Source organism: Panulirus ornatus, chromosome 25 (assembly GCF_036320965.1).
Source record: "Panulirus ornatus isolate Po-2019 chromosome 25, ASM3632096v1, whole genome shotgun sequence".
Classification (NCBI taxonomy): Eukaryota; Metazoa; Arthropoda; class Malacostraca; order Decapoda; family Palinuridae; genus Panulirus; species Panulirus ornatus.
The window spans coordinates 24,728,735-24,754,001 of NC_092248.1; the positions used below are offsets into that span (position 1 = coordinate 24,728,735).

The following is a 25,267-nucleotide window of genomic DNA, read 5'->3' on the forward strand; positions in this document are numbered from 1 at the left end:
GGCAGACGTCACTCATATATACAAAGAGGAAAGCCGTAATATGCCTGGCCATTAGCCTTACATCAATGATATGTAAACTTCTGGAGTCAATTGTTAGAGATGAAATAGTAGTCAGCCTAGAACAACACAATCTGATCAAGAATCCATGATATGGTTGTAGAAGGCACACATCAAGCTAGACAAACCTCCTTGACTTTTATCATAAATTGTTCAATACTCACAAGGTAATAGCAGTGAATATCATATTTCCGAACTTCCATAAAACATTCGACAAAGTCCCCCACGTTGAATTGATCCATAAAGTCTGACCCATGGGGATTGCTGGTTGCATTGGCAAACTGGATTGAAGTCTTATTACGTGACAGGGCAGAGAATTGTAGTAAACGGTGAATCATCACCGTGGTCAACCACTCCTAGTGGGGTCCCTCGGGGCGCCGTACTTGGGCCTAAACTTTTCATCATTTATATTTACGATATAGACGTAGGACTGAATAACATAGTGTTCAAATATGCAGATGACGCAAAGTTCAGCAAGGTTATATCAACTGAAGAAGATAGATCAAGATTACAAAAGAATTTAGGTAAAATCGGCGAATGGCTTAAAATGAATGGCAAATGAAATATCAGTTGTCACAAGCAGGACACGTCAACAAAAAACTTGATTATGAACTGCAGGGCCACAAGATAAAGGACACCCCTGTGTGTGTGATCTACGGGTCACTGTCTCCTACAATTTCAAACTCTCACAGCATTGTAATGAAGCTGCCAAGAAAGTAAACCGGATGTTGGGATTTGACAACAGAAACTTTACGTACAAAAGCAAGGATATTATATTGCTACTATACGTAAGTTTAGTTAGACCCCATCTTGAATATGCAGTGCAGTTCTGGTCCCCCCAGTTAAGCAAAGATATTCTTAAAATGAAGCAGTTCAGCGAAGCACAACTAGATTCCTTCTTCGCGGAACAAAACATATGAGGACAAATTGCGAGGATTAAACTTGTTATCTAAAAGAAAGAGGCTTCTCCGAGGCAGATTGACAGAATGTTCTGAAATGCTTAAAGGATTCAGCAATGTCTATGTTGAAAATTTCATTACAGTAGCGTCAGCGCTACCAACGAGAAGAGAGGGAGAAAATTTAGTGTCTCCGAGTTTATCTAGAGTGTACGGATTATTTCTCTACTAAAGACATTATTGACGCGTGAATAAAATCGTACAACATACTGTTCAGAGGAACACTTTTGATATCTTCAAAGTTAGGCTTAATGATCATTTTTCACTGTCCGGTAGTGAACAATTAATTTAGTTACTCAAATAATGTAGTGGTATATCATACTACCTTCTCAACCACCGATTTCTACCTGGCCATGCTGTAGTAGCATACCACAACTGCTTAACCCGTCTCGCCTACTTTAAGAGAGCAAGAAAGAATCAAAGGAAAATTTTTCAACATCGGGATAATGTAAATATGGTAAGTCGAGAGGCTGGTGTTCAGGATTAACCTTACTATGTATCTGTAAGAAAAGAAAGTGAAGGACGTATGTCGTTAGAGATGTAATGCCTGACATATTCATGTTCATTCTACCTTAAGACTTTCCTATTAACATTTCCTTCAGTCATATTATTCCTGCAAGGTAAATATTTTTGTATTACCTGTTTTCCGTCCTGTGTGTCACCGGAGGGCGTGGAGGCTTTTAAGGATGCTGCATCTTTTCTAAGTTGCATTAAAGCCAGACCACCTCGCTCGGACCTTGGCTTTATGTGCTCTACGTATCTTTGTAGCTTTACATAACTCTTCTGTTATGTTATCTGCTGTTATCAGTCTGTTTCAGTTAGCAGAATAAGGTAAGGTTTTTCACTTATGTAAGATTCACCTACATTTACCAATCAGTAACTAGGTTTACCTCTTTCATATCCACATACTAGTGGCCAGAGCAATAGAAAAGATCTTCCTCAGAGGCTTGTGCGTTCTGACCCCCGTAAGTCTGCTAGCTTGAGTCCGAGAACTGTAAAGCATCAGGCTTGGGACATACATTTTGAAATCTGAAGACATTTATCACCAAACTTTCTGATTTATTTATCATGCCATTGGTTGAAATTGGTAAAATGTCCATGAATGGTAAGAGAAAACTTTAAGTCATGGAACATTAAACTGTAATAACGTCTGTTGGATGGTGAAGGGTGGATGATGATGCTTGCTGGATGGTGAAGGGTGGATGATGATGCTTGCTGGATGGTGAAGGGTGGATGATAATGCTTGTTGGATGGTGAAGGGTGGATGATGATGCTTGCTGGATGGTGAAGGGTGGATGATGATGCTTGCTGGATGGTGAAGGGTGGATGATGATGCTTGTTGGATGGTGAAGGTTGGATGATGATGCTTGTTGGATGGTGAAGGGTGGATGATGATGCTTGCTGGATGGTGAAAGGTGGATGATAATGCTTGTTGGATGGTGAAGGGTGGATGATAATGCTTGTTGGATGGTGAAGGGTGGATGATGATGCTTGCTGGATGGTGAAGGGTGGATGATGATGCTTGTTGGATGGTGAAGGGTGGATGATGATGCTTGTTGGATGGTGAAGGGTGGATGATGATGCTTGTTGGATGGTGAAAATGTTTATGTGAAGGGAAATATCGGATTCTCTGCAATGAAATAAGGTTTTAATCATAATTTCGTAAGCTTTTCTTCTTTTATTGATTATGATTAGATTCGATTGCTTTTAAAACATCACGTTAGTCGCGTATGCATTATACGATAGTGACGGAAAACAAGTTTAAGATGAAGTCTCTGAAGGACTTTAAAGAGCAATTAAGGAAATACACCGTAAGGATAATCTTATGGTAACTGATGACATACATAAACTCCACCTTGGCTTCTTCTCCATCCTTTACACTCTTATAATTGCTATACCCTTGCGGGTCAGGTCAAAGTTCTTTACTAAACTCTTACCTTCAATGAATTATCATATTTCCTACGTCCTTATCTTCACTACATGTGTTCACTGTACTCTTCCTCAGGATACCCTCATGATTGCTGGGCATCATTACAAACCATTTGCCTATACAAATGTTACTATGAATCACCACAGGTTCGACCAGGGCTGGACCCAAAAGGATTGGAATCGGCCCATACCAAACCAAGCTGTCCGTCCGCTCCTCCGGGCCGGTGAGAAGATGTGCACTTAGCTAAGGTTAGAATGTGTGTGTGTGTGTGTGTGTGTGTGTGTGTGTGCAAACATAGAAATAAAAACCTGGTACGTAGATACAAAGTTAAGAGACGGGTCAGCACGCGTGCAAAGCTCTCTTCCCGTAACACACAAAAAGTAACAAGTAGCAATCACACAAACTCGATCAGTAATATACAGGTATGTGTTACAGATGTATGACGTGCAGCTTAAGATGTCGAGGTGTCGCTTAGCGAAGAACCTTCAGTGTTGAAGGCGTGTCGTGCTAACAGAAACATTTCAATCCCAGCAGAGGCGCCAACTTGGAACTGTGAGCCGGCTGTTCTCCAGTCCAGCAGGAGAGACACACGAGTTGTGTTGCTGTAGATTACATTTTCCGCCCACGATTGAAGGAAAACTAAGTATCCGAGACTCAGCATTGTTGATGTAGAGCAGTAGATGGTTGTGTGCTTCCCATGAAGAAGAGACGGATCAGGTTTGGATGACCAACTCGAAGAGGTGTGATCGGTAAGGTGTGGAAAAAGGATTAGCAAGGATCATTTCCATACACTGGGACTGCTAGGTTGTAGTAACGTAGAAGATACAAGATCATTTCATATAAGATGAGGTTAATCATACCAGGAACAGTGATAGACCAAGTTCTCCATAAGTAGAGTGAGGAATGCGACCCCGGATCCCAAGAGTTGTAGGTAGAAAGCACCCTGGATGTGGGTCAGTCCCAGTACCCCCTGGCCTTCATCGAGCTGTGTCAGTAAAAGGTCGTCTTAGATCAGGACTACAAGTCAACTTTATAAACAAAACAATGTGCAACTGTGTAAACCTGAACACTTATAACTTACACCCTCAGTTGATAAAGAAATAGTAAACAGTTCTTTCTAAAACAGAATCAAAAAAGGGACTTCGTCAATCATTATTCTTTTTTTTAATAAGATATAATGACAACGGAAAACAGAGCAGAAAATTTTATCCAATTATTGTTTAGAATTAGGAGAGTTCTTCATATATATATATATATATATATATATATATATATATATATATATATATATATATATATATATATATATATATATATAGAGTTGTACGGAGAAGGGTGGATGTGCTGGAAATAAGATGTTTAAGGACAATCTGTGGTGTGAGGTGGTTTGATCGAGTAAGTAATGTAAGGGTAAGAGAGGTGTGTGGAAATAAAAAGAGCGTGGTTGAGAGAGCAGAAGAGGGTGTTTTGAAATGGTTTGGTCACATGGAGAGAATGAGTGAGGAAAGATTGACAAAGAGGATATATGTGTTAGAGGTGGAGGGAACGAGAAGTGGGAGACCAAATTGGATGTGGAAAGATGGCGTGGAAAAGATTTTGAGTGATCGGGGTCTGAACATGAAGGAGGGTGAAAGGTGTGCAAGGAATAGAGTGAATTGGAACGATGTGGTATACCGGGGTCAACGTGCTATCAATGGATTGAGCCAGGGCATGTGAAGCGTCTGGGATAAACCATGGAAAGTTTTGTGGGGCCTAGATGTGGAAAGGGAGCTGTGGTTTCCGTGCATTATTACATGACAGCTAGAGACTGAGTGTGAACGATTGGTGCCTTTGTTGTCTTTTCCTAGCTCTACCTCGCACACATAAGGGGGGAGGGGGCTGTTATTCCATGTGTGGCGTGGTGGCCATGGGTATAAATAAAGGCAGACAGTATGAATTATGTACATGTGTATATATGTATAAGTCTGTGTGTGTATATATGTGTACATTGAAATGTATGGGTATGTACATTTGCGTGTGTGGACGTGTATGTATATACATGTGTATGTGGGTATATATATATATATATATATATATATATATATATATATATATATATATATATATATATATATATATATATATATATATATATATATATATATATATATATATATATATATATATTCCTATGAGTCCACGGGGAAAATGAAACACGGTAAGTTCCCACTTTTCATTTTACCCGTGGACTCATAGGAATATATATATATATATATATATATATATATATATATATATATATATATATATATATATATATATATATATATATATATATATTTATTTATTTATTTATTTATTTTTACTTTGTCGCTGTCTCCCGCGTTTGCGAGGTAGCGCAAGGAAACAAACGAAAGAAATGGCCCAATCCACCCCCATATGGAAAGAGGGGCAAGTATGAAGTCTGTTGGGGATGAGAGAGCTTGGGAAGTGAGTCAGTTGTTGTTCGCTGATGATACAGCGCTGGTGGCTGATTCATGTGAGAAACTGCAGAAGCTGGTGACTGAGTTTGGTAAAGTGTGTGGAAGAAGAAAGTTAAGAGTAAATGTGAAAAAGAGCAAGGTTATTAGGTACAGTAGGGTTGAGGATCAAGTCAATTGGGAGGTGAGTTTGAATGGAGAAAAACTGGAGGAAGTGAAGTGTTTTAGATATCTGGGAGTGGATCTGGCAGCGGATGGAAACATGGAAGCGGAAGTGGATCATAGGGTGGGGGAGGGGGCGAAAATTCTGGGGGCCTTGAAAAATGTGTGGAAGTCGAGAACATTATCTCGGAAAGCAAAAATGGGTATGTTTGAAGGAATAGTGGTTCCAACAATGTTGTATGGTTGCGAGGCGTGGGCTATGGATAGAGTTGTGCGCAGGAGGATGGATGTGTTGGAAATGAGATGTTTGAGGACAATGTGTGGTGTGAGGTGGTTTGATCGAGTGAGTAACGTAAGGGTAAGAGAGATGTGTGGAAATAAAAAGAGCGTGGTTGAGAGAGCAGAAGAGGGTGTTTTGAAGTGGTTTGGGCACATGGAGAGAATGAGTGAGGAAAGATTGACCAAGAGGATATATGTGTCGGAGGTGGAGGGAACGAGGAGAAGAGGGAGACCAAATTGGAGGTGGAAAGATGGAGTGAAAAGGATTTTGTGTGATCGGGGCCTGAACATGCAGGAGGGTGAAAGGAGGGCAAGGAATAGAGTAAATTGGAGCGATGTGGTATACCGGGGTTGACGTGCTGTCAGTGGATTGAATCAAGGCATGTGAAGCGTCTGGGGTAAACCATGGAAAGCTGTGTAGGTATGTATATTTGCGTGTGTGGACGTGTGTATGTACATGTGTATGGGGGGGGTTGGGCCATTTCTTTCGTCTGTTTCCTTGCGCTACCTCGCAAACGCGGGAGACAGCGACAAAGTATAAAAAAAAAAAAAAAAAAAAAAAAAAAAAAAAAATATACATATATATATATATATATATATATATATATATATATATATATATATATATATATATATATATATATATATATATATATATATATAAAACTTACCTTAAAGATTTCACCTTGCCCTTGTCTTTTGTCTTCTCCATTTTCCATCTTCATGGTGTTCATTCTTACGTAATCTTCAATAACGTCATTAAACCAGTAAATTACGAGACCAGCTTCCAGCAGGTGCTGCATCATTTCACTGATGCGATGACGAAATGGTGCACCTTTCCTGGATGATATTACAGGATGGAAAGTAAACAAATGAATTCAAACTGACGACTGGGTTTGTTTGAACCCGTTTTTGGTTGTGGAAAATGACAGAAATCCACAGCTTAGTGTGGTGAAAGCTAAAAGGTACACATATGATTGGAACAGAAAAACATTTAATTTGTTAAAATGACTGAGGAAATTTGGGCTTGAAGCAAAAAAAAATGATGAAGGTTGCTCTTAATCGAATCTCTGAGAGTGCTTTTAACCAATCTAACTGGTAAATAGTTGCATATGTTAACATTCCTATTGAAGAAAATGTAGTTATTCTTGTTGTACGTCAGACGTTATTCTTCATTTTGCACCATCACTACGAGTAAGATGAGACGAATGAAGTAAGTAGCTTGTTAGATCACCTATTATCCCTCGCTTTTCAGAGCTAAGTAGATTAAAATCTTTTAATTGGCCTCCATACCTGTTTTTCGGCCTTTGAATCATCTTATCTCGACGCTGTACTTTCTTCATCGCGTCTACATCAATTTTCAGTTAGGGTGACCAAAACGGGAAACAAGATTCAAGTTAAAGACGCGCCATTGAAGAGCAAGGATTAATTCCTTCGACTTGATATACAAAGCCCTGCCTAATAATGCAAGAATTTTGTTTGACTTTTTCACTACTTCTGCGCACTGTTCACTTAGTTTTTTCAGTAACCAGTTACTGTTACACTCATCTTTTCCCTCTTTTACTCTCTGAACTTGAAATGAGTTTATGCTGCAGCTTATCTTTTCGTTTTTCTAGCCGATGCAAAAAAGTTTCCTTCTTATCGGTATTAGAATTCATTTGACATTTATGAGCACAATCCATCAAAGTTTGTTTATTCTATGGTGAAACTGCAGACAAGTTCATTTGCCGATTTGTTTCCCAGCTTAGACTGCAATTTCTTATGCGATGCAAGGCAATCAATATTACTGATATATTCATATGAGAACGAGAGCTTGTCCCAAAACTGATCCCTTTAGCACGCCACTTGTTACGTTTAACCATCTGAAGGTTAGCCATTAATCACAGCTTATTGTTTACGTACGGCCAGTTAACTTATTTCGTATTCATCGAAATGCAACCCATCTGTACCATGTGATTTCTCTTTTGGCAAATGTAGACAGACGGCATCGGCTGCATTATTTTCAGCAAAATGTTGATTGATTATAAAGGAAATTAAGCAGATTTGTCAGATATGAGCGATCTCGTCGATAACCATACTGAGAATCGTTTATTAAGTGTTGGTCCTCTAAACAGCTTATAATTCAGTCACGAATGATGGTTTCCATAAGTTTCCCAGTTACAGACGCTGAGCTGATCTGACGAAGATTTTCGGGCAGTGACTCTTCCTTTTCTTTTTCTTTTTTTTTTGAAGATGTTATCCTGGCAAACTTCCATATCTTAGAAACTTATCCCGCAGCAAATGACTTATTGAAAACGGCGAGCAAGGGTATAACTATCTCATTTTTCGCCTTTATCATTATCCCCTGATAAAAGTTATCCGAGTCCGCTGTTTTATTCCTGTTTTTTCCATTTCTTGCTGCAAGCATGTGTTCATATTCTATGTCAGTTTTTTACATAATAACCTTTGATACTTTTGCTATGGCTTCGTTGTCCTAGACCTAGTGATCTTTTTCCATGACGAATTAACTAATTGAGTGGGAAATGACTTTCATGCCTCTGACATATCTGTAAAATTCCTTAGAGTTTCTTTTACTATGTTCGGCATTGTACGTTTCATATTAACGTTGATTTTGTCGTATGATTACATTAATTTCTCTATCCAAATTTACGTAATCTACTGTATAATGTTAGATACTGATATCTTATGTTTTTACGAGCCACTTTCTTAGACAACAGGGACTTCTCTGACATACGTTCTAGAGAAAAGCCGGGTATCACGCTTTGGCACACATGTTCCCTCTACCGCTTTGAAAGTTTTACTGACGCTTACCCAACCTACGTTCACGTCGCTTTCATTGATCATATCATCTCAATGTTGCCTGGCAAGAGCAATGGGAGATCATTAAAACCTAGAAGTGTAGAATCTGATACCGTTAAGGAACTGTCATGGTGACCAATATCAGATGCCGGGTTGAAAGTGACCTCAAAAGTAATCTGTCTGCCAGATGGTTTTCCAACTTCAACACAATTGATGAGATCCTCATTCGAAGTTAGAATCAAATCTAATATACTCTCGTTGCAAGAAAATTTCTCCACTGATTGGATTAGGGCAATATCAAGCAAATTCAGATGAAGTCATATAGATACAATCTATTCTCAGTGAGTTTATGGAAATGTCTTTAGATTTTCTGCCTTTCCGCGATATTCTTTTCACAGACTTTTGTTCCTCCTTTCTTTTACTGCTACACTTGTTCCTTGCTCTCTCGTACCTTGCAAATGTTGGCTGGTTTGAAAACCGCCTATATCTTCATTGCACATATCTAAGCTCCTATACTTTCTGGCACCTTCTATCAAACCGTTCTTCCCTCTTTCCAAAGTTTGCCTTTGTATTCGAGGTTAGAGGTAACCATGTTCCTACTCCCTCATTTTAAATGTTTCAGAGCCTCTTACCACAAAGCACTTGTTTCTGGCTACTGAATTCACTTTCTTGCCTCAGTTGCCATATAGATTGAAAGGTTTGTGGAGACAACGCGACTATATTTCCTCTTTATGACATGTCTCATCTCTGCTCTTTTAACTTTTTTCATGTAGCACATAGTCTTACCGAGCATTATATGATCAGGTTTTGCAGTAGGTGTGCCATACATAAATTCTTTTATTTCACTGTTAGTATGCATGAAGATGAGGTCCATTAACAATTGTATATCATTCCGTCTCATTCTAGTATATTCATTGACATGGTATACGAAATCCTCCCGTACACACAGTAAAAATTTGTATTTTTATGACTGTCACGATGAGAAGATGAATGTCTACAGTCTGTTTCTTTACAACTGAGATCCTCAGTTAACAGTACTTTACCACCTCTGAGAAGTGTGTATGAGTGATTCATATACCCTCCTGATTGCTGCTTCATGGTTATCATTGTGTATTTGTTTTGGATTATTGAAATTCTTTGGAGGATTATATGATATCAACACAACTATGCGTTTCTTTCCTTCAGTTACTCCTCCCATCATGTGTTGTTTAAGTGCGTAATATTCTACTAATTTTCTGAGACTTTTGGTTATTTTCATCAAGAGGTCCGGCCAAACCTCCCTTCCTTCACCTTCTCAGTTCCCTCGTACTCCAGTGACCCCGTCTGGCCACAATAGGTGAGCTTTATTACACACAACTCCATCAATGTAAGGTGCAATTTCCTAAACACAATTTCCAGATTTCTGTTTTTTCCATACGCTACTAATCCATCAGCGTTTGTACATATTATTAGCGTGTCATTACCGTAACCTATCGATGAATCCTGTCTTTCCTGTCTGACGGTATTCTTCGCTCCTCTTCTCTTCCCTGTGTTTATCACGTTCATGGGCTCCCCGATGAGTTACACCTTGTCATTAAGTTTTCTTGCCTACCTCCTGGCTGGATGACTCCAAGGCAGACGTAACAATAATTGAACGTCCTCTTACTTCCTGATTGTGAGTAACCACTAATTATTTTTCATTTTATCACTAAAGTTGCGTCTGTCATCCCACGATCTTCAGCAATCTTTTAATGAGCATTTATTCTTTTTCTTTTTCTTTCTGCTTATTGTATGATTTTCATTCAGTCAATAAATTCTTAAAGGTTTACGTCTGTCAACCTTCTAACCTGCGTGCCATCCACTATATGAAGAATTCAAATAAATTTCATTCGTCAGTTTCAGAGTTTCTCTATGATTTCCCGTGTGTAATTACGGGTTCGAGTCCAGTATGCTCATTCGAAGGAACAGGGTCTGAGCTATCTAAAACTATACGTAATAAAAAAATTCAGTATATTATATATACATACATATATATATATATATATATATATATATATATATATATATATATATATATATATATATATATATATATATATATATATATATATATATATATATATATATATATATATATATATATATATATATATATATATATATATATATATATATATATATATATATATATATATATATATATATATATATATATCCATTCTTCTCACATTTTTCCATTCTGTACTCAGTCTCTCCTGGTACTTCCTCACAGAAGTCTCCTTCCCAAGCTCACTTACTCTCACCACCCTCTTCACCCCAACATTCACTCTTCTTTTCTGAAAACCCATACAAATCTTCACCTTAGCCTCCACAAGATATCCCCACAGACATCCCTCCAGTTGCACCTCTCAGCACATTAACATCCAAAAGTCTCTCTTTCGCGCGCCTGTCAATTAACACGTAATCCAATAACGCTCTCTGGCCATCTCTCCTACTTAAATAAGTATACTTATGTATATCTCGCTTTTTAAAACAGGTATTCCCATCATCAGTCCTTTTTCAGCACAACAATCTACAAGGGGGAGGAATGGGATGTATTTAGGGAATCAGTGATGGATTGCGCAAAAGATGCTTGTGGCATGAGAAGAGTGGGAGGTGGGTTGATTAGAAAGGGTAGTGAGTGGTGGGATGAAGAAGTAAGAGTATTAGTGAAAGAGAAGAGAGAGGCATTTGGACGATTTTTGCAGGGAAAAAATGCAATCGAGTGGGAGACGTATAAAAGAAAGAGATAGGAGGTCAAGAGAAAGGTGCAAGAGGTGACAAAAAGGGCAAATGAGAGTTGGGGTGAGAGAGTATCATTAAATTTTAGGGAGAATAAAAAGATGTTCTGGAAGGAGGTAAATAAAGTGCGTAAGACAAGGGAGCAAATGGGAACTTCAGTGAAGGGCGCAAATGGGGAGGTGATAACAAGTAGTGGTGATGTGAGAAGGAGATGGAGTGAGTATTTTGAAGGTTTGTTGAATGTGTTTGATGATAGAGTGGCAGATATATGGTGTTTTGGTCGAGGTGGTGTGCAAATTGAGAGGGTTAGGGAAAATGATTTGGTAAACAGAGAAGAGGTAGTAAAAGCTTTGCGGAAGATGAAAGCCGGCAAGGCAGCGGGTTTGGATGGTATTGCAGTGGAATTTATTAAAAAAGGGGGTGACTGTATTGTTGACTGGTTGGTAAGGTTATTTAATGTATGTATGACTCATGGTGAGGTGCCTGAGGATTGGCGGAATGCGTGCATAGTGCCATTGTACAAAGGCAAAGGGGATAAGAGTGAGTGCTCAAATTACAGAGGTATAAGTTTGTTGAGTATTCCTGGTAAATCATATGGGAGGGTATTGATTGAGAGGGTGAAGGCATGTACAGAGCATCAAAATGGGGAAGAGCAGTGAGGTTTCAGAAGTGGTAGAGGATGTGTGGATCAGGTGCTTGCTTTGAAGAATGTATGTGAGAAATACTTAGAAAAGCAAATGGATTTGTATGTAGCATTTATGGATCTGGAGAAGGCATATGATAGAGTTGATAGAGATGCTCTGTGGAAGGTATTAAGAATATATGGTGTGGGGGGCAAGTTGTTAGAAGCAGTGAAAAGTTTTTATCCAGGATGTAAGGCATGTGTACGTGTAGGAAGAGAGGAAAGTGATTTGTTCTCAGTGAATGTTGGTTTGCGGCAGGGGTGTGTGATGTCTCCATGGTTGTTTAATGTGTTTATGGATGGGGTTGTTAGGGAGGTGAATGCAAGAGTTTTGGAAAGAGGGGCAAGTATGAAGTCTGTTGGGGATGAGAGAGCTTGGGAAGTGAGTCAGTTGTTGTTCGCTAATGATACAGCGCTGGTGGCTGATTCATGTGAGAAACTGCAGAAGCTGGTGACTGAGTTTGGTAAAGTGTGTGAAAGAAGAAAGTTAAGAGTAAATGTGAATAAGAGCAAGGTTATTAGGTACAGTAGGGTTGAGGGTCAAGTCAATTGGGAGGTGAGTTTGAATGGAGAAAAACTGGAGGAAGTGAAGTGTTTTAGATATCTGGGAGTGGATCTAGCAGCGGATGGAACCATGGAAGCGGAAGTGGATCATAGGGTGGGGGAGGGGGCGAAAATTCTGGTAGCCTTGAAGAATGTGTGGAAGTCGAGAACATTATCTCGGAAAGCAAAAATGATTATGTTTGAAGGAATAGTGGTTCCAACAATGTTGTATGGTTGCGAGGCGTGGGCTATGGATAGAGTTGTGTGCAGGATGATGGATGTGCTGGAAATGAGATGTTTGAGGACAATGTGTGGTGTGAGGTGGTTTGATCGAGTAAGTAACGTAAGGGTAAGAGAGATGTGTGGAAATAAAAAGAGCGTGGTTGAGAGAGCAGAAGAGGGTGTTTTGAAGTGGTTTGGGCACATGGAGAGAATGAGTGAGGAAAGATTCACCAAGAGGATATATGTGTCGGAGGTGGAGGGAACGAGGAGAAGAGGGAGACCAAATTGGAGGTGGAAAGATGAAGTGAAAAAGATTTTGTGTGATCGGGGCCTGAACATGCAGGAGGGTGAAAGGAGAGCAAGGAATAGAGTGGATTGGAGCGATGTGGTATACCAGGGTTGACGTGCTGTCAGTGGATTGAATCAAGGCATGTGAAGCGTCTGGGGTAAACCATGGAAAGCTGTGTAGGTATGTATATTTGCGTGTGTGGACGTATGTATATACATGTGTATGGGGGGGGGGTTGGGCCATTTCTTTCGTCTGTTTCCTTGCGCTACCTCGCAAACGCGGGAGACAGCGACAAAGCAAAAAAAAAAAAAAAAAAAAAAAAAATATATATATATATATATATATATATATATATATATATATATATATATATATATATATATATATATATATATATATATATGCAAGCATTCCGCCAATCCTCAGGCACCTCACCATGAGTCATACATACATTAAATAACCTTACCTACCAGTCAACAATACAGTCACCACCTTTTCTTAATAAACTCCTCTTAAATACCATCCGAACACCCTGCCTTGCCGGCTTTCATCTTCCGCAAAGCTTTTACAACCTCTTGTCTGTTTACCAAATCATTTTCCCTAACCCACTCACTTTGCAAACCACCTCGACCAAAACACCCTATATCTGCCACTCTATCATCAAACACATTCAGCAAACCTTCAAAATACTCACTCCATCACCACTACTTGTCATCACCTCCCCATCATCCCCTTCATTGAAGTTCCCATTTGTTTCCTTGTCTCACGCAAATTATTTATCTCCTTCTAAAACATCTTATTTTCCCTAAAAGTTAATGGTTTTGTCTCACGCAAACTCTCATTTGTCCTCTTTTTCACCTCTTGCACCTATCTCTTCACCTCCTGCCTCTTTTTTTTACACATATCCCAATCATTTGCATCAATTCCCTGCAAAAATCGTCCAAATGCCTGTCTCTTCACTTTCACTAATAATCTTACTTCTTCACCCCACCATTCACTATCCTTTCTAATCTGCCCACCTCCCACGTTTCTCATGCCACAAGCATCTTTTGCGCAAACCATCACTGCTTCCCTAAATACATCCTATTCCTCCCCCACTCCCCTTACTTCCTTTGTTCTCACCTTTTTCCATTCTGTACTCAGTCTCGCCTGGTACTTCCTCACACAAGTCTCCTTCCCAAGCTCACTTACTCTTACCACACTTCTCACCCCAACATTCTCTCTTCTTTCCTGAAAACTTCTACAAACCTACAAACCTTGAATTACGTGTTTAAGGATAGGCGCGCGAAAGAGAGACTTTTGGGTGTTAATGTGCTGAGAAGTGCAACTGGAGGGATGTCTGATCATTATCTTGGGGAGGCGAAGGTTAAGATATGTAGAGGTTTTCAGAAAAGAAGAGAGAATGTTGGGGTTAAGAGAATGGTGAAAGTAACTGAGCTTGGGAAGGACACTTGTGTGAGGAAGTACCAGGAGAGACTGAGTGCAGAATGGAAAAAAGTGAGAGCAAAGGACGTAAGGGGAGTGGAGGAGGAATGGGATGCATTTAGGAAAGTAGTGATGGCTTGCCGAAAGATGCTTGTGGAATGAGAAGCGTGGGAGGTAGGCAGATTAGAAAGGGCAGTGATTGGTGGGATGAAGAAATAAGATTATTAGTGAAAGTGAAGAGATAGGCATTTGCACGATTTTTGCAGGGAATTAATGCAAATGACCGGGAGATGTATAAAATAAAGAGGCAGGAGGTCAAGAAATAGGTCCAAGAGGTGAAAAAGAGGGGAAATGAGAGTTGGGGTGTGACAATATCATTAACTTTTAGGGAGAATAAAAAGATGTTTTGGAATGAGGCAAACAAAGTTTGTAAGACAAGGGAACAAATGGGAACTTCAGTGAAGTGGGCTAATGGGGAGGTGATAACAAGTAGTCGTGATGTAAGAAGATGAAGTGAGTATTTTGTAAGTTTGTTGAATGTGTTTGAATTATAGAGTGGCAGATATAGGTTGTTTTGTTCGAGGTGGTGTGCAAAGTGAGAGGGTTAGGGAGAATGATATAGTAAACAGAGAAGAGGTAGTAAAAGCTTTGCGGAAGATGAAAGCCGGCAAGGCAGCGGGTTTCAATGGCATTGCAGTGGAATCTATTAAACAATGGGGTGACTGTATTGTTGACTGGTTGGTAAGGTTATTTGATGTATGTATGACTTATGGTGAAGTGCCTGAGGATTGGCTGAATGCTTGCATAGTGCCATTGTACAAAACCGTAGGGGATAAAAGCAAGTGCTCAAATTACAGAGGTATAAGTTTGTTGAGTAATCCTGGGAAATTATATGGGAGGGTATTGATTGAGAGGGTGAAAGCATGTACAGAGCATCAGATTGGGGAAGAGTAATGTGGTTTCAGAAGTGGTTGAGGATGTATGGATCATGTGTTTTCTTTGAAGAACGTGTGTGAGAAATACTTAGAAAAGCAAATGGATATGTATGTAGCAATTATGGATCTGGAGAAGGCTTATCATAGAGTTGATAGAGATGCTCTGTGGAAGGTATTAAGAATATATGGTGTGGGAGGCAAGTTGTTAGAAGCAGTGAAAAGTTTTATCGAGGATGTAAGGCTTGTGTACGTGTAGGAAGAGAGGAAAGTGATTGGTTCTCAGTGAATGTAGGTTTGCGGCAGGGGTGTGCGATGTCTACAGGGTTGTTTAATTTGTTTATGGATGGGGTTGTTAGGGAGGTGAATGAAAGAGTTTTTGGAAAGAGGGGCAAGTATGCAGTCTGTTGTGGGTGAGAGAGCTTGGGAAGTGAGTCAGTTGTTGCTCGCTGATGATACAGCGCTGGTGGCTGATTCATGTGTGAAACTGCAGAAGCTGGTGCCTGAGTTTGGCAAAATGTGTGAAGGAAAAAAGCTGAGAGTATATGTGAATAAGACCAAGGTTATTAGATACAGTAGGGGTGAGGGACAAGTCAATTGGGAGGTAAGTTTGAATGGAGAAAAACTGGAGAAGTGAAGTGTTTTAGATATCTGGGAGTGGATTTGTCAGCGGATGGAACCATGGAAGCGGAAGTGAATCATAGGGTGGTGGAGGGGGCGAAAGTTCTGGGAGCATTGAAGAATGTGTGGACGTCGAGAACATTATCTCGGAAAACAAAAATGGGTATGTTTGAAGGAATATTGGTTCCAACAATGTTATATGATTGCGAGGCGTGGGCTATAGATAGAGTTTTGCGGAGGAGGATGCATGTGCTGGAAATGAGATGTTTGAGGACAATATGTGGTGTGAGGTGGTTTGATCGGGTAAGAGAGATGTGTGGTAATAAAAGAGTGTGGTTGAGAGAGCAGAAGAAGGTGTTTTGAAATGGTTTGGTCACATGGAGAGAATGAGTGAGGAAAGATTGACCAAGAGGATATATGTGTCAGAGGTGGAGGGAACGAGGAGAAGTGGGACACCAAATTGGAGGTGGAAAAATGGAGTAAAAATGATTTTGAGTGATTGGGGCCTAAACATGCAGGAGGGTGAAAGGCGTGTAAGAAATAGAATGAATTGAAACGATATGGTGTACTGGGGTCGACTTGCTGTCAATGAACCAGGGCATGTGAAGCGTCTGGGGTAAACCATGGAAAGTTCTGTGGGGCCTGTATGTGGAAAGGGAGCTGTGGTTTCGGTGTATCATATGACAGCTAGAGACTGAGTGTGAACGAATGTGGCCTTTATTGTCTTTTCCTAGCGCTACCTCGCGCACATGAGGGGGGAGGGGATGTTATTTCATGTGTTCCGTGGTGGCGATGGGAATGAATAAAGGCAGACAGTATGAATTATATCCATGTGTATATATGTATATGTCTGTGTGTGTATATATATGTATAAGTTGAGATGTATAGGTATGTATATTTGCGTGTGTGGACGTGTATGTATATACATGTGTATGTGGATGTGGGTGGGTTGGGCCATTGTTTCGTCTGTTTCCTTGCGGTACCTCGCTAACCCGGGAGACAGCGACAAAGCAAAATAAATATAGATAATATATATATATATATATATATATATATATATATATATATATATATATATATATATATATATATATATTATCCCTGGGGATAGGGGATTAAGAATACTTCCCACGTATTCCCTGCGTGTCGTAGAAGGCGACTAAAAGGGGAGGGAGCGGGGGGCTGGAAATCCTCCCCTCTCGTTTTTTTTTTTTTTTTTTTTTTTTAATTTTCCAAAAGAAGGAACAGAGGGGGCCAGGTGAGGATATTCCAAAAAAGGCCCAGTCCTCTGTTCTTAACGCTACCTCGCCAACGCGGGAAATGGCAAATAGTTTAAAAGAAAGAAAATATATATATATATATATATATATGTATATATATATATATATATATATATATATATATGTATATATATATATATATATATATATATATATGTATATATATATATATATATATATATATATATGTATATATATATATATATATATATATATATATGTATATATATATATGGAAATCAAGAAATACACATTAGTTAACAGGAAGAAACGAAATTGATGTTTTTTATTATTAAGAATGTTTAAAATCTGATATACCTTGATATCTTGTGCTCTTTGCGACTACTATTTCCTTACAAATGTTGTCTACTTAATCTCTTGTTCAAGACAGTGTGATTATTGAGCACTACTGTACGAATGCAGGTTGAGCCTTCTGGCTCCCATCAATGGGTAGGGCTATTACAGCAGAGGTTGTAAACTTCTTTGCCTAATCATCGTACCAACTTTATGATGATAACCCACCTGAACGCCCATGCATCTCCTGCGAAGAGTGTATAGTCAGTGCGGCCGATGTGGATGGGTGTGTAGCCTCTTCTGTTGGTGTAAGTGGCGCCTATTATAGGCAGGGCGGGGCTCCTGAAGGTGAGGAACGAGTATCGTCCTTGTAACACCCGCCGGAACTGCTCCTCCCTCGGGGCGATCTGCGGTCAGGTAAAGGTGACACATGTATCAGAGGCCATGGAAACCACTGGGCTGTAGTATATACCCATGAGAGTTACGTCTCGACTGGAGGTGTGCTGGAGTTGTCTGTTACAGTACTGTGAGATGAGTGCGAGATATGGGGAACTGTCTGTCGTATTAAGTTCAAGAGTATGTGAATATAAGCAGTACTGCTGCAAATACTACCACTTCTACTGCTGCTACCACTACTCTTAATACTACTACTACTACTTCAACTATTGCTGCTACCACTACTGTTATTACTACTGCAACTTTTTCTCCTACTACTGTTACTTCTACTGCAATTTCTACTACTGCTGCTATCACTACTGTTACTACTACTGCATATTCTACTACTATAGTACTACTACTACTACTACTACTACTACATCAGCTGTTACTACCACTGCAGTTTCTACTACTACTATTTATATTTATTTATTTATTTTGCTTTATCGCTGTCTCCCGCGTTAGCGAGGTAGCGCAAGGAAACAGACGAAAGAATGGCCCAACCCGCCCACATACATATGTATATACATACATGTTCACACACGCACAATATACATACCTATACATCTCAATGTACACATATATATTGTTACGGAACACGTGTGTTTGTGCTCACATGTTCGTGTATATAACGTGTATGTGTCCTTGTGTATGTTATTTCTTATCACGACGAGGATTAAGGCCTCCCTCTGAGACGTCCTCAGAGCTTCAATTCACACCAAGCATTAGGCGTAATACTTTAATTTTAATTTAATTTTGAAACCAGATGGTCATTTGTCCTTGAGCACCCCGACCCTTCTCCGAGGCGGGGGGATTAAGTTGTCATCAGCTGCGGAATACTTCACCACCGTACTGGACATGTCATCCCTGTAGGCTTACAAGAGGGAGGGTGATCTACGCAGTTTTGAGCTACGTATTCTCCAACCAATCAGAATATTTTTGATTCCCATAGTCAATCAAAATGTAAGGTTGTATAGCTAGCAGGGAACGCTGTCTTTACTGTAATATATACCCATGACACCCGCTGAGTCTCTCTCTTTCTAGCCCAGCGAGGTAAGTGGTCCACCCCTGCTGTAAGTCCTGCTGTGTTGTAAGCCTGTAAGCCCTGCTGTGTTATAAGCCCGTTACCTGAGAGTTGTGCTGTAAGCCCGTTATAATTATCAGTGTAATGTTATCGAAGAACTGCCTTAGAGGAAAGAGAACTCCTGGCTTGAAATCTTATCTGGAAAGTTAAGTCATGTACAAATGTTATCTTATGTTTAATATTAAACTCACTTTCAATGTTAACGTAATGTTTCATGCTTGATTTATGTGCCTATCTTTGTACACTTGAATTCTTTCATTATAAGTAGACTTAATGTAATGCTGGTCTTTAATTCAATCCCATAATTTTATTATTGTGTTATCCTGAGTTGTGCAACTTGACAAATCTATAACGTCCTTGCAAGACAAGGAACAGTAGTATTTGTAACATATGTTACTGGCGACCTTGCCTGAATAAGTGTTGAATTCGTAACATATAAATTGGCGACCCTGCCAGGATATTTCTTGCCTTAGCGGAATCTCTTTCCTTTTCGTTAATCATGCCGTTGACCAGCAACGCTGACGTTGACCAGTTCTGTGGATCTGAGCCCTCTCACGAGGACATCAAATCTTTAACAAAGCATGAGTTGAAGCTTATTGCAAATAGGTTAAAATTGAATTATGACCGGAAAGCTAGTAAAGTACAGTTGGAGACCTTAGTCATAAATCATTTTGCTAGTGAACAGATAGTAGATGCTGCGCCTGATGTTGAAATTAGTGTCGACAATACCGCTCCATCAGTGACGTCGGCCAAACCCTCAATCCCTTCCCATATCCCTAGTGATGATAATGTTAATCCCGAATACTGGCGAATTCAACTAGAGATAGCTAAGATCAATGCACAAGCACAACAATCACAAGTGCAAGTACAGAAGGAGCAGACTGAACAAGCTAGTCTCCAGACTGAACAAGCTCGGTTAGCTCTCGAACGTGAAAAACTTAGACTTAACGCTTCACCATCAGGACCAGTGTCGTCTCGGTTGGGAGACTTACATCTCGTATCTAAGTTCGATGAAGATAATGTGGCTTCCTTTTTCCTAAAATTTGAACAGACTGCCCGTGACTGCTCTTGGCCGAAGTCAGCCTGGGTGACAGTTTTGCGGCCCCTTCTTTTTGGCAAAGCTGAATCCACATACACCGCGTTGAACGATGACCAGTGTGGTGATTATGAGGTCGTTAAGCAGGCAGTGATAAATTCTTATCATTTAAGTCCGGAAGCACACCGACTCAGCTTTCGAACTAAGCATAAGCGCCCTGATCAACCCTACTTAGATCACTTTTGTGAGAAGTACAAGTTAGCCGTGCGGTGGGTACGTTCCGCGGGGGCTTACATAGATGCTGAATCGGTCCTGAAACTATTTGTGTTCGAGGAATGTAAGGACGGTCTACCCCGTGATGTACGGCAGTACGTAATAGCTAAATCAGCGAAGGATTTTGAGGAGGCTGGGAAACTAGCAGATGAGTACATGTTAGATGTCAAACTTGACGCGGGCAGGCATTCAAAGGGCTACGACGGCAGAGGGAGGACCAATGATTATGTAATCCTACCTGAATCTGCTACCTTGCCGGTAACTCATGAAAGTAAGGAGAAATACTCCAAAAGAGTTAAGAGTTGCTTTTATTGTGGCAAGGCTGGGCACCAGGTGAGGGATTGCTGGGCTAGAGAGAAGGAATTTAGAGATTCTACCAAGAGTAGAACGGTGAATCTCGTCTCAACTTTAGGGCCACTTAGTAAAGTAGGTGAGGCTGTCCCTGCTCTTAGGAAAAAGAGGGGTTGCGAGAGTGTAGTTAAGGATCCGTTCTGTGGAAACTACAATGCGTTCCTGTCTGAGGGCTATGTTAGTAGATGTGGTGTACGACGAAAAGTAACCGTATTGCGGGATTCTGGTTCTCTGCAGTCCCTGATGTTGGATGTCTTGGTGCCGCGAGGAGAGTTTGGAGACCGAGTCTTGCTAGATGGACTGTCGGGTTCCGAGGAAGCTCCACTAGTCAATGTGAGGGTAGAAACAGATCTCTTCACGGGCCATGCTCTCATAGGGGTTGTAGATAGGTTACCTGTCTCAGGTGTGGACTTTGTGTTAGGCAATGACCTAGGTGGTGGGAAGATGAACCCAATGCCGGTGTTGCCTACGGGCCCGGTGGAGTCCACGGAGGCAGTACAGCGTGAGGAAGAAGTACCAGAGTTAGTCTCCAACCACGATGATGCCAGGTCTATGACAGCTGGCACGGCAGGCCGTGTGCCTGACGACATAGCCGTTGAAACGGAGGAAGTGAAGGCCAGCGAGAGGAGGCTGTGTGATACCCTCTCCCCTGGTATAGACTCCGTTGAAACGCAGGAAGTTAAGACTCTCCCCCCGACTGAGACCAGCGAGAGGAAGCTGTGTGATACCCTCTCCCCTGGTGTACCCTCCGTTGAGACAGTGGACCTAAAGACTCTTCATGAGAGTGAGGCCAGCGAGAGGAAGCTGTGTGATACCCTCTCCCCTGGTGTAGCCTCCGTTGAGACGGCGGACTTAAAGACTCTTCGTGAGAGTGAGGCCAGCGAGAAGAGGCTGTGTGATACCCTCTCCCCTGGTGTAGACTTCGTTAAGACGGAGGAAGTGAAGTCTCTCCCTACGAGTGAGTCTAGTGAGAGGAAGCTGTGTGATACCCTCTCCCCTGGTGTAGACTCCGTTGAGACTAAGGGTTTGTCTCATGCCCATTCAAGAGAGAAGACTCTCCCTGAGGATGGAATTAGTGAAGAGAAGCTGTGTTCTGGTTACGAGTCCGTACAAGAATCAGTGGGTGAGACTGAAGATTTGTCTCGCGCCCATTTAAGAGAGACTCAGGAACGGTGGACAATATGGTATGACAAACGATCTCGTTCAAGAAGGTTTGAGGCGGGCGACGAGGTGTTGCTTCTACTACAGCAGACAGGTCAACCCTTGGTTGTCCTTTCTAAGGGTTCCTGCACCATTATCTGGAGTATAGGAGAATCAAATTACCTTGTCTCTACCCCCGATAGGTGCAGAGGTCGGAGGTTATGCCACGTCAACATGCCTAAGCCATATTTCAGTCGTGAACCTCCCCCCTTGGAACCGACGGTGCCAGTCTGCATCATCTTACGTCCAGCAGTAGCCGTGTGTGACGAAGTCGACGACGTAGCTGCGTGTGCCTCGAAGACCTGGGACCCGGGCGGAGGCGTGAGAGAACTGAAGTGTTGCTTGTATATAGTTTGGTACTATAGGATGTTCATTGTAAATTTTGCAACAGTCGTAACCCCTCTGACAGATTTATTGAAGAATATCAGATGTTTGGAATGAGCAGTGTGAGACAGTCTCTCTTATTAGTTAGGAACCCTACTTTTCAACTGTTTTATTTTGCAGGCTCCAACCAGATTAGCTATGAATGCCGCCAGTATTGTAAAGGCTAGAAAGGTCCCAATGCAGGAGGACAGAAAGAAGGTTGAGCCCAAACAGATAGCCCCACCATGAAGAGGGAACTTCTGTTTTGCTATTTGTATTATAACACTGTATATTTATGCCCTTTAGCCAATCAATTTAGAGTGTTCTGACTACCAAACCTTTCAAAATCTTCACAAGTTATGGGAACGGAGTCAGCAATTAAATAGGTGGGCCTTGTTACACTATGTACAATTTATACGTTACATTGTTTTCAGCACACCTCATGTGTTAACAGATTGTGTTAGCTGATTGTTTATCCCGCTCTTAAGAAAATTCCTCTTCCAGGAATTTTTTCCTTTAAGGAGGGGGGTGTTACGGAACACGTGTCTTTGTGCTCACATGTTCGTGTATATAACGTGTGTGTGTCCTTGTGTATGTTAATTCTTATCACGACGAGGATTAAGGCCTCCCTCTGAGACGTCCTCAGAGCTTCAGTTCACACCAAGCATTAGGCGTAATACTTTAATTTTAATTTAATTTTGAAACCAGATGGTCATTTGTCTTTGAGCACCCCGACCCTTCTCCGAGGCGGGGGATTAAGTTGTCATCAGCTGCGGAATACTTCACCACCGTACTGGACATGTCATCCCTGTAGGCTTACAAGAGGGAGGGTGATCTACGCAGTTTTGAGCTACGTATTCTCCAACCAATCAGAATATTTTTGATTCCCATAGCCAATCAAAATGTAAGGTTGTATAGCTAGCAGGGAACGCTTGTCTTTACTGTAATATATACCCATGACACCCGCTGAGTCTCTCTCTTTCTAGCCCAGCGAGGTAAGTGGTCCACCCCTGCTGTAAGTCCTGCTGTGTTGTAAGCCTGTAAGCCCTGCTGTGTTATAAGCCCGTTAACTGAGAGTTGTGCTGTAAGCCCGTTATAATCATCAGTGTAATGTTATCGAAGAACAATCTTAGAGGAAAGAGAACTCCTTGCTTGAAGTCTTATCTGGAATGTTAAGCCATGTACAAATGTTATCTTATGTTTAATATTAAACTCACTTTCAATGTTAACGTAATGTTTCATGCTTGATTTATGTGCCTATCTTTGTACACTTGAATTCTTTCATTATAAGTAGATTTAATGTAATGCTGGTCTTTAATTCAATCCCATAACTTTATTATTGTGTTATCCTGAGTTGGTGCAACTTGACAAATCTATAACGTCCTTGCAAGACAAGGAACAGTAGTATTTGTAACATATGTTACTGGCGACCTTGCCTGAATAAGTGTTGAATTCGTAACAATATACACACACAGACATATACATATATACACATGTACATAATTCATACTGTCTGCCTTTATTTGTTCCTATCGCCACCTCGCCTCACATGGAATAACAACCCCTTCCCCCCTCATGTGTGCGAGGTAGCGCTAGGAAAAACACCAAAGACCCCATTCGTTCACACTCAGTCTCTAGCTGTCATGTAATAATGCACCGAAACCACAGCTCCCTTTCCACATCCAGGCCCCACACACTTTGCATGGTTTACCCCAGACGCTTCACATGCCCTGGTTCAATCCACTGACAGCACGTCGACCCCGGTATACCACATCGTTCCAATTCACTCTATTCCTTCCACGCCTTTCACCCTCCTGCATGTTCAGGCCCCGATCACTCAAAATCTTTTTCACTCCATCTTTCCACCTCCAATTTGGTCTCCCACTCCTCCTCGTTCCCTCCAACTCTGACACATATTTCCTCTTGGTCAATCTTTCCCCACTCATTCTCTCCATGTGACCAAACAATTTTAAAACACCCTCTTCTGCTCTCTCAACCACACTCTTTTTATTTCCACACATCTCTCTCACCCTTACATTACTTACACGATCAAACCACCTCACACCACATATTGTCCTCAAACATCTCATTTCCAGCACATCCACCCTCCTGCGCACTACTCTATCCATAGCTAACGCCTCGCAACCATACGACATTGTTGGAACCAATATTCCTTCAAACATACCCATTTTTGCTTTCCGAGATAATGTTCTCGACTTCCAAACATTCTTCAAGGCTCCCAGAATTTTCGACCCCTCCCCCACCCTATGATTCACTTCCGCTTCCATGGCTCCATCCGCTACCAGATCCACTCCCAGATATCTAAAACACTTCACTTCCTCCAGCTTTACACCATTCAAACTTACCTCCCAATTGACTTGACCCTCAACCCTATTGTACCTAATAACCTTGCTCTTATTCACATTTACTCTTAAATTTTCTTCTTTCACACACTTTACCAAACTCAGTCACCAGCTTCTGCAGTTTCTTACATGAATCAGCCACCAGCGCTGTATCATCAGCGAACAATAACTGACTCACTTCCCAAGCTCTCTCATCCACAACAGACTGCATACTTGCCCCTCTTTCCAAAACTCTTGCATTCACCTCCCTAACAACCCCATCCATAAACAAATTAAACAACCATGGAGACACCCCTGCCGCAAACCTACATTCACTGACAACCAATCACTTTCCTCTCTTTCTACACGTACACATGCCTTACATCCTCGATAAAAACTTTTCACTGCTTCTAAGAACTTGCCTCCCACACCATATATTCTTAATACCTTCCACAGAGCATCTCTATCAACTCTATCATATGCCTTCTCCAGA

General features: G+C 40.9%; 1 protein-coding gene across 1 annotated transcript in view; it reads right to left on the minus strand.

Annotated features, from left to right (window-relative positions):
• Positions 1-2,687: 2,687 nt before the first annotated feature.
• The window catches only part of LOC139757344 (probable glutamate receptor), a 69,325-nt gene continuing 46,745 nt past the window's right edge, over positions 2,688-25,267 (minus strand). The window contains exons 8-10 of the mRNA XM_071677767.1: positions 17,919-18,097; positions 6,515-6,683; positions 2,688-3,928 (exon numbers count right to left, since the gene is read on the minus strand). Of these exons, the coding sequence (XP_071533868.1) occupies positions 3,794-3,928; positions 6,515-6,683; positions 17,919-18,097 (483 nt within the window). The 3' untranslated portion in view covers positions 2,688-3,793. The remainder of the gene's footprint in view (positions 3,929-6,514; positions 6,684-17,918; positions 18,098-25,267) is intronic.